The following is a 10,371-nucleotide window of genomic DNA, read 5'->3' on the forward strand; positions in this document are numbered from 1 at the left end:
ACACACAATCTTGAATCGCCACCCTGCTCGACACCATTCGGGTTGAGGCTCACCAATGGTTATTCAAAAGGAAGAAAGGTGTTGCAGCGCACCTCTAGGCGAGGCATAGTGTGTAGGCAGTGGCGGATCTAGGATTTTACCTATGGGGTGTCACACTTTACATGTACAATTTAATTATCAGCTACAAACATCACAATTACAACACATAAGTTTCAAGTTAGTCCACATTACACTGAAAGTGGTTTTTTAACACCAAAAGATTTTGGTTCTCACTGAAATGACAAACATGTTGAAATTTTTAAGATTACTTCAGACTTCTTTGGTCAATTTTTTACCAAAATTTTGAATTTAGTCAAACTATGTTCAAGTCAGAAATCAAGAGTTTGGGGTTTTACGGTGTGGATCTATGGTGTGGATCTATGTCCCCGCAAAGCACAGGAGACATGAGAAATTGATTTTTACAGACATGAATCTTTGTCTAGTGGGCTTAAAGTTTAAATGATTGGATCTTGAAATGGTGCTCGCTCATGGTATTTTTGAACCTTGACATTAGTGCCACTTGAAATAATAACACTACTATATGGTACTCTCTCCGTTCCTAATTAATTTGCTCCGGCTTTTTTTTGCAAAAAAACCCCTTTAAATTCCCAAAATAAACCTGCAATATACGTTCTATTGGAACTTTTGCAAAAAAAACCCTATAAAATTTCGAAATCAACATTTCGAGAATTTACAGGGTTTTTTTTAAAAAAACCGGCGCCAATTGAAAGGGGCAGAGGGAGTAGATTTTTTTTGAGAAACACTATATGGTAAAAATAAATTTGCAATTTTGGAAGGAGTGCCATGGCAACCCCCTTAGATCCGCCCATGTGTGTAGGGTGTCTGTTGTATATCCAGAATGTGGCCCCTTCGGTGACATTGTACATCTTTTTCTTTTTTGTGGGGCATTGAGGACAATATTCTTGTGTTTTCTCTGAAATTAAACTTCTTGCAGCGAATAACCCTAGCTTAGCTTATGTTTGTTGCCGGATAAAAACGACAAATCCAATCACCATCGTAAATTATGAGCTCAACGAAATACAAAGGGCAAGGTTTATTAAGTTTCAAAAAAAAGGGCAACGTTTAATTGCTGGACTCCGGACCCGTCCGGGAGCTGTAAACCAGTACGGTTGATCGCGTCAGCACAACAACCTATACAGTACCCGCTATTAATGTCGGAGGATGGATAAATCTTGCAATCTCCGACTCTCCGAGCTCCAAGTAACCTGAAAGAAAACCTGCAAAAAAACAATAGCAGGCGGGACGAGATCTTGGGAACCACCGGAGCGATGGCGGCTAAGGGGAGAACGGAGATGGAAGTGGGTGCCGACGGCGTCGCCGTCATCACCATCTGCAATCCGCCCGTCAACTCCCTTTCCATTGACGGTACGAGCATCTCAGTCTTCGCTCCCAATTTATTTTGCGTCCCTGTTGTTACTTCCTGCCTGTTGAAGTTTTTTAGGGCGATTGATGCACTATTGGGGCCTGATGAGTTCTTGAGTCTTCTTTGTGCGGTTGCTAGTAAGAATTATGGGTTTAGCTGCCGCTAGTCTTAATTTGAACTCATCTGGTTCAAGATCGGGGCCTGTGGAGGCACCGATTGATGGAGAGCTGTGCAATTTTTTCCGGTTTAACTGCTTCTTCGTAGAATTTGATGGGGAGCATAAAATAGAATATCCCAATTTAACAGTTTCTTTGTACAATTTGGGCGTCCTGATGCAAGATTTGGGTTTCGGGTGCTAGAATTTGACGCCGTGAAATATCTTCCACGGAAGTCAGAAAGATGTCTCCTTTGCGTGTGTCTTGCTGTTTGCGTGATCTAACTGTATCTTGCCAGAACTGTTGTTGTCACATGTTACAACAGCTGACTCAACGAGTAAAACACTGAAAGTAACTGTGTCACCAAAAAAATCGGCTATTTTTACTGGTACTGCCTATAATAGAGTTTCATCTACCTTAAGTAAGGTTGTGCGCAAAAACAAATCTACCTTAAAGTAAGGTAACCACTCCAGATTACAACATTGATCAACTTCACTGTTTTTAGTGTGCGTTGGGACACAAAAGCATTGCCCCCCTTTTCTCCTAAGGGGCTATATTCAGTGTTAATTTTGAATGGAAGAAGGAAGAAAGGGGAAGAAGAGTGGAGCGATTTTAATAACATGAAAAAATGAATAATAGGGCGCTTGATTTCATTTTTGCACCTAGATTTCAAGGCTAATCTGAAGCAGTGTCGTTAGTTATTTATAGTTCCTTATGAGAAATGGTTGCTCGGTGTAGGTACTGGGAGATGTTTTGTTGAAGTAGACAGGATATCGACCATTCTGAATTAATACGGTGTACTCTGTAAAACACGACATGCAAACAATGACCATACCTTTATACATCCAAACAATTGGCCAAAGCTAACTAAAGTTGTTTTCATCTCCTCCTAAACATAAGCTAGATGAATGTAACTAGGAGTTGTTCCCAATATGTTTGTAAACATTATATGGAACATTATCGAGATTCTTTTATCTATCGTTGTTTTCACCATGACTTGATCTCTTTCAGTATTGCTAAGCTTAAAGGAAAGCTATGAAGAAGCTCTTCAGAGAAAGGATGTCAAAGCTATTGTTGTTACAGGTACTCGTCAGTTCACTATTTTTTGCAATATACATGCTCAAAGTGGATTTACTGTTTGAGGCACTAGCCCCACCCACCTTCTCTTCAGAGAAACAAGCTTGTGCATTCGAAGAACACAGGCTACTATTGGTTTTAGTGAGGAAAATGTTTCTTATTACTAAAGTTTCACAGGGAAAGGAGGAAAATTTTCAGGAGGATTTGATATTACTTCGTTTGGTGATCTTCAGGGTGGAAAAAGTATGCTAGTTATGCTTTTGTGTTGTTTGTTTAATGTGTTATCCGTTCTACAAATCTCATTGTTATATTTATACTTTTCTGACAGTGGAGCAGCCAAAGGTTGGTTACATATCAATAGATATTCTCACTGAAATTCTGGAAGGTATAAAATTTGTTCTCTCTCTCTCTCTCTCTCTCTATTCGTCATTGCTATTCTATAAAATAATGGTCATTGAGTATTTTCCATGTTTACTGTGCAAAACAGGAGCGACAAAACCATCAGTGGCTGCAATTGATGGCCTTGCTCTTGGTGGAGGATTAGAAGTTGCCATGGTACTTATCTGCTTTATCTCTGCCCATGTTATTCAAAATTCGGAGTTGATAACTTATATGAAAATTGTTGCATCTTAGGCATGTCATGCACGCATTTCGACTCCCACGGCTCAATTAGGTCTTCCAGAACTTCAACTTGGAATCATTCCAGGATTTGGGGGTAAATTTATCTCTTTTCCCTCTCATTTATGGTGTATTTTTTTATGTCATATGTACCGAGTTCCAAGATAATTGATTATTGGGGTCTTTTCATACATAAAGTGAAGTGGCTCCTATAACATGCATGTTCCTATTTGGTCTGCGCTACTGAAACTGCTTGATGTCATGTTTTTATTTTTTTGGTATGGCTGTTGATTTGGATATCAAGGACATAAATTCCAGTGTTGCTTTGTACTTGTTCTATCATTTGCTTACCTTCAATATCACATGGATGAGATTCACATTGCTTTTGTATTTTTCATGTAATTGACCTGATGCGTAATTTCTAGGAACACAGCGACTCCCGCGTCTTGTTGGACTGACAAAGTCACTTGAAATGATTTTGGTAAGTAAAACTCTGGAGCCTATGGTTTTCATTTCTGTGACTTTCCTCGTTTCATCCACCTACTTTTATTAACTAAAGATAATTAAATGACCTATTTACACCAGCTATCCAAGCCAATTAAGGGTGAGGAGGCATACCAACAGGGTCTTGTTGATTCCTTAGTTTCTCCTAATGATTTGGTGAATGCTGCTCGTCGTTGGGCTTTGGATATCTGTGAACTTAGAAGGCCATGGATCAAAAGTCTTTACAAGACTGACAAACTGGAACCCCTTGGTGAGGCTAGGGAGATTCTCAAGTTTGCAAGAGCTCAGGCTCGTAAGCAGGCTGCCAATCTTGAGCACCCACTTCTTTGTATTGATGTCATTGAAGAAGGTATAGTTTCAGGACCTCGAGCTGGGCTCTGGAAGGTACTTTATGCTACTTATGTTCTTGCTGCTACTTTTTCTTTTTTCTGTCCTGTTGTAAACAGCTTTTACAGAATTTTGGATTCACTTCCTTAATGCAAATGCAGGAAGCAACTACATTCCAGGTCCTTCTTTTCTCGGATACATGTAAGAGTTTAGTTCATGTATTCTTCTCTCAGCGCGCAACATCAAAGGTATGTGGGACATTTTTCTTAACTTTTACTATGGAATCACACCATGCCTTAATCCTCTAAAAAATGTAACAGGTTCCTGGTGCTACAGACTTGGGGTTGATGCCTAGGAAAATAACAAAAGTTGCCATTTTAGGTGGTGGACTGATGGGTTCTGGAATTGCTACTGCAATGATACTGAGTAACTATCCTGTGATACTTAAAGAAGTAAATGAGAAATTTCTGAATGCTGGAATTGACAGGATCAAAGGTAGAAACAGGACTAAGCCTCATCATATCCTCTATTTTTTTTCTGGAAAATCTGTAAATACTGTATATGTGCAATAAAAAGTAATCGCATCTCACTAGTTCATTTCACCAGCCAATTTGCAGAGTCGTGTGAGGAAAGGGAAAATGACAGAGGAGAGATACGAGAAGGCTCTATCTCTTGTCACAGGTGCCCTTGGCTATGAAAACTTCAAAGAAGTGGACTTAGTTATTGAGGCAAGTCTAATCCGATTATTGACCAGAATTACAGTTACTTAATTGTTCAGCTGTTTATGCTTAATTCTGTTGACTGTCACAATCACAGGCTGTTATTGAGAATGTGAAGTTGAAGCAGCAAATATTTGCGGACTTGGAGAAGTACTGTCCTTCCCATTGCATCCTTGCTACTAATACATCTACAATTGATCTTAATCTAATTGGAGAGAAAACAAAGTCCCAGGACCGTATTGTTGGTGCCCACTTCTTTAGGTAACACAATGTACATTGATGCACAATAATGCTTGATGAACATCCATTAACTAATTGTACTGGGTGCAGCCCTGCGCATGTAATGCCACTTCTCGAAATAGTTCGTACCCAGCACACGTCAGCACAGGTTGTTGTTGACTTGCTGGATGTCGGGAAGAGGATCAAGAAGACACCAATTGTGGTTGGGAATTGTACTGGTTTCGCAGTCAATAGAATGTTCTTTCCTTACACTCAGTCAGCACTCCTGTTTGTTGATTATGGCATGGATGTATACAAGATCGATCGTGCATGCACCAAATTTGGAATGCCCATGGGTCCATTCAGGTCTGATATATAATGCTGTATTGTTTTCCTGGATATATAAGGTTCTACAACATTGTTTACATTTCATACGATGGGTTTTAAGCGATATCAGATGGACTGAGTCTAGCTGCAATGTTTTATGTATATGCAGACTTGCAGATCTTGTTGGTTTTGGTGTTGCTGTGGCCACTGGTATACAGTACCTTGAAAACTTCCCAGAACGAGTCTACAAGTCGATGCTAATTCCTCTTATGATGGAGGACAAAAGGGCAGGTAAAATTAATCAAAAAGCACTATTATATCACATTTCTATTCGTTCTATTGCAGTCAATGTCTGTACTGGTCTATGTAAACTTGTTACCGCAATCGGTCAATCATTCATGCAGGTGAAGCCACTGGGAAGGGTTTCTACAAGTACGAGGGTAAGAGGAAATCAACTCCTGATCCTGACATTATGACATATATCCAGAAATCTAGGAGCATGGCAGGAGTCACACCGGACCCTGAGGTATGGTTCCATCTTTTGATTTTTGGCTAATTCTCTTTTGTACTCTCCTAGAGTATTCAGCAGCTTTTCTATGAAAGAATATGCCGTAATAGAGAATGTTTAGCTGTTCATGCTCAGTGCATTTGTGTTTTGAGTCTGTTCTTATTATTCTAGCGGTTGAGAAGGGGGCATTAGGAACAATTTCTCAAAATATGACGTTACATTTTTATATTATAATTATGTTGCTGTTTATATTTGAGTTATGGATGACAGTTGTGGATGGAAAACAAAAGTTTTAAATGAATTTGTATTATCTAGTAATATTACAACTATCTGCACTACATGAGGTGATATAGTAGCTGTTTATATTTGAAGCGGTTGTTTTATATTAAATGCATGGTTATAGTGGTAAAAATACCCAGACTATTGACTAGATTCTTTCTTTCTTTTTTTGAAATGGAGGTAACAATTAATTAGATTCGTGTAGAGGTAAATGCTGCATTTCTTGCAAAACGGATAAGTGGGACTCTAGTGCTAAAACATTTTCTACAAATGTGCCAGTTGATGAAGCTAAGTGACAAGGACATAGTTGAGATGGTGTTCTTCCCAGTCATAAATGAAGCCTGTCGTGTCCTCGATGAGGGCATCGCAGTCAAGGCCTCCGACCTGGACATCGCCTCAATCTTCGGCATGGGATTTCCACCTTACAGGTCTGTTTTTAAGAGGTTTAGTCCAATTTGCCTCTGATGACGAATCTCACAAGTCTGTTTCAAGAGATTTGCTAATGAATACTTGTCTGTCAATTGGTGCAACCAGGGGAGGTGTCATGTTATGGGGGGATTCCATTGGTGCAAAGTACATTCATGGCAAGTTGCAGGGGTGGGCGAAGCGGTATGGCAGCTTCTTCGAGCCTTGCTCCTACCTTGCTGAAAGAGCAGCGAAAGGGATTCCTCTGGTGAGCAGCTTGCCCTTTGTTTCAGATGAAACTTTACCAATCTACAGTATTTGTTTATATACTTAGAAGGTAGTGGTATCCCTTTGTTTCAACCTGGATGCAAACATGTACCCCATATTATCGACATGGTCTCAGAGTGATACTAACTTTTCATTTTGCAGAGTGCGCCCGTGAATCAAGTCAAGGCTCGGCTATAGATGATAAACCTGGGTATTTCGGTCAGCTGAAGGGATTATTTACGGAGGAATAATGCGCCACTGAAGGTGGTGTGTAATGGAATGGGCTGAATAATAACACACGATATGCATATTAGGCTATTAGCTTAGGATATCGTAATTACGGTTGGACTCTTGGAAGTTTGAGTTCCGACTTTTTTTCGTGTAATGTGGATCCTACCTGAAAACTGCAAAATATCAACCGTTCGCTCTCTAGCTTTCTGGCGCCACATGTAAAGTTGCCAGCTTCGCAGAACTAAAATTGCCACCGTCACAGACTAAAGTTGCCGGCATCATAGAACTAAAGTTGCCATCTCACGCAACTAAAACGTTCGCTCAATAGTCTTCTAGCGTGATGAGACAAAATTGCCATCCGTATAGAACTAAAGTTGCCCCCTTTATAGGCTAAATCTGCTACTCTACATAATTAAAAGTTGCCATCCACGATCCTAAACTTGCCACCTCACAAAGACACGTGGCACGATTCCAGTCATAATCTTTCCGATCAAATGGCCAATAGAGCATTTGCTTCGAGAGACTAAGGAGCGAATGTTCGCTCATTATAAATCCTGAAATATCAATGCTTCTCTACTCGCCCATGATTTACAAGCCTAGGCAGCCTTGCCACGTGGTCATAAACACCCTATCGGCCCGCGCTGCATTTTTGTAGAATGACCCGTAATTTTATTCAAATTCGAGAACCATTACAGGTACAATGTATCGGACCATAGACCCTAAAGATTACAAGATAACTCCTATAGTTAGGAATTACAATGAAATCTCTCAAAGACATCTTCGTGCTATCATTTTTTGCAAGATAACATAGTGACAAGGCTTCAACATGGAGACTGCAATCACACAGGAGCGGCAACATAGTCACTCGTATCCCGGCACGAATTTGAGTACCTTCAAAGGTTTTAGAAAGCCCCTTAAGTCGCTCATCCAAAAAGATGAGAAGCCATAAGCATTAAACGTACTTGGACCGGGGTTGATCCCTAAAGGTACATGTCGTCGAACCGCAAGATCTTCACCAGAATGTCAGAGAAGGATTCTAAAATTACAAATGATAAAACCAGCAAAAGCACTACGCCAAACTAGCAAAAACTCAATAGATACGTATAAACGGATCTACGAGTACACAAACCCAAGATCTGTAAGATCGGTTACGCTGAACCTCCGGTGATTAAAATTCTCTGGCTCCGTGACAACGCCCCCTGAGGCACCCCTACAGTAGAGGAAGAACCATAATACCATTATTCGAGACGACATCGCAACCTCCGCCATCACGTTGCCGATCAAAACCAAACAATTGATCTAATCAAACACATGTGGACACTCTTAGGAGGAATCGAGGTTCCCCTCCCCTCGCAGCGCCAAGACGGCAGCCGGAGGCGACGGGAACGAGCAATCTTCAACGTTGGCAACTGCTAGATCGGCCCGCGCTGCAACGCTTCAAGGATAAAAAAGGGGGATAGCAGGCCAACGGAGGGAGTAGAGAGTGGACCAAGCCTAAGAAGTACCCTCTCCTTTTCTTATTTACCAGGTTTTGTATGGGGAAGTAACCAAAAAATTAGTAAAGAGAAAAGAATAAGGAGAAATTTCTACAAGTCAAGAAAATTCCCAAAAGCGCTCAAGTAAGTTCAAGAAATTAAGGCAAATTCGAGAAAATTGGACAATTCCTAAAAGAGCCCAATAAAATTCAAAAAAATAGAGATTTTTTTAGGAAATAGCGAATCCCGGGCGATGGAGTATCCAAGAAAATTCCTTGGTTAAAGGGAACCCTTCCTCCTCCAACTCTAACCTTGGCAAGTCAAGCATCCTCAAAAGGTTGATTCGAAACAATGTAACTCCATATCAAAGATGGATCCTATGGGGAAATAACATATATCCCAAATTGGTTGGGCCACGAATCCAAAGCGGTGATTCTAGCGGTGCCGAGAGCCAATTACAGCCTCCCACGTGATAGGAAAGCTACTAACACATTTTGTTGCTTGTACAAATTATTTAATAGTCCAAAAAAAACTCAAAATTAATGAAATTTTGAGGGTGGTCTTAAAATGAGAAAAGCCACCTTCAGTAAAAGTTTCAAAAAATTCTAAGCAAATTTGAAAATATGGCATACGTTGTTATTGGTACATAGCATATGAATGATATATTTACTGGTGTATTTGTCATCAGTATATGATGTATTTACTGGTATATGATAAGGGAATGGTATGCAATATGTGTCATTGTTGTAGATAGATGATATATGAATGGTATGTGTCATTGCAAATGATATACGAATGGTACATTTCAAAGCAAGTTTGAAATTTGCATATATTTTTATTGGTATATGGCATATGAATCGTATATTTACTGGTGTATGACATATAAATGGTATATGTCATTAGTATATTCGTTTATGTCCCGGTATATGATATATTTACTATTATATGATAAAGGAATGGTATGTGATATGTGTCATTGGTCTATAATATATGATATGTGAATGGTATATGTCATCCTTATATGATATACGAATGGTATATGTGAGGTATATCAAATTACATTGGTGGATTTTCAAACTTGCTATGAAAATTTTGAAACTCTTACTGAAGGTGGATTTTTCCATCTTAACACCACCCACAAATTTTCATAAAACTCTGAGTTTGTTTGCACCATTAAATAATTTGTACAAGTAAGAAACTGTATTAGTAAACAAATAGCAAAGTCCAATCCCAATCCTATTCCTTCCCTTTCTGCTGATTGACGCACGAGCACGTGGAGTCTTTGCTTTTCTTTGCTGTGATTGGTGGAAGCGGTGCCGGTACATATCGGCACCGCTAGTTTCGACTTTTGTGCCATGAATCCTACTTGGTGGAGACCAAGTCAATTTAGGCGTCTACTGCTAACTGGAGCTAACTGGATTGTTGCAGTAAGAGACCGGATCAGTTTAGCCATCTGCTGCCGACTAAATCCGTCAAGATTGTTGGGCGTCACAGCATGGCGTTTCGTAGTGTTGTAGTAAAATAAAACCCTTATATGGGCTCGGCCGTAAATCCTACGTGGCGACGACTAAGTCAACATTTTCCAAGAATAAGTCAAGACGCCCATGTGGCGCAGCCAATCCTATGTGGCAAAGGAAGACAAATCAACAAGTCAAGCCTCTCATGCCATGGTCAAATGGTGGAATGAGCTAGAGTAGGGGGCAAGAAAGGTGTGGAGATGAGGCTTTTTGGTCCATGGCAGACCATGGACCAACCCTCACTTTCCCCCTCATGGTGCACACAAAAGTTACGGACCAAGCAACCACTTTTATCATTTTGCCCCCACTTTTCTCTCTCC

The 10,371-nt window shown here is 40.1% G+C and overlaps 1 protein-coding gene across 1 annotated transcript; it reads left to right on the plus strand.

The window, feature by feature from the left end:
- Positions 1-1,160: 1,160 nt before the first annotated feature.
- On the plus strand, positions 1,161-7,274 carry LOC100826280 (glyoxysomal fatty acid beta-oxidation multifunctional protein MFP-a). The gene is made up of 18 exons (XM_003577952.4): positions 1,161-1,425; positions 2,590-2,661; positions 2,833-2,898; positions 2,984-3,040; positions 3,143-3,210; positions 3,289-3,370; positions 3,699-3,754; positions 3,859-4,161; positions 4,266-4,352; positions 4,425-4,599; positions 4,711-4,832; positions 4,921-5,084; positions 5,154-5,408; positions 5,539-5,660; positions 5,774-5,895; positions 6,436-6,584; positions 6,691-6,829; positions 6,991-7,274. Exons 1-18 carry the CDS (start codon positions 1,329-1,331, stop codon positions 7,024-7,026), a joined length of 2,172 nt encoding a protein of 723 aa, XP_003578000.1. The 5' UTR covers positions 1,161-1,328; the 3' UTR covers positions 7,027-7,274.
- Positions 7,275-10,371: the final 3,097 nt, after the last annotated feature.

Source organism: Brachypodium distachyon, chromosome 4, assembly GCF_000005505.3.
Source record: "Brachypodium distachyon strain Bd21 chromosome 4, Brachypodium_distachyon_v3.0, whole genome shotgun sequence".
Classification (NCBI taxonomy): Eukaryota; Viridiplantae; Streptophyta; class Magnoliopsida; order Poales; family Poaceae; genus Brachypodium; species Brachypodium distachyon.

Excerpts from the sequence above, each read along its gene's own strand:
- LOC100826280 (XM_003577952.4), top strand. The coding sequence starts at position 1,329 with ATGGCGGCTAAGGGGAGAACGGAGATGGAAGTGGGTGCCGACGGCGTC. Across the intron at positions 3,041-3,142 it reads TCTCACTGAAATTCTGGAAG|GAGCGACAAAACCATCAGTG; the intron begins GTATAAAATTTG and ends TGTGCAAAACAG. Across the intron at positions 4,600-4,710 it reads TGGAATTGACAGGATCAAAG|CCAATTTGCAGAGTCGTGTG; the intron begins GTAGAAACAGGA and ends TCATTTCACCAG.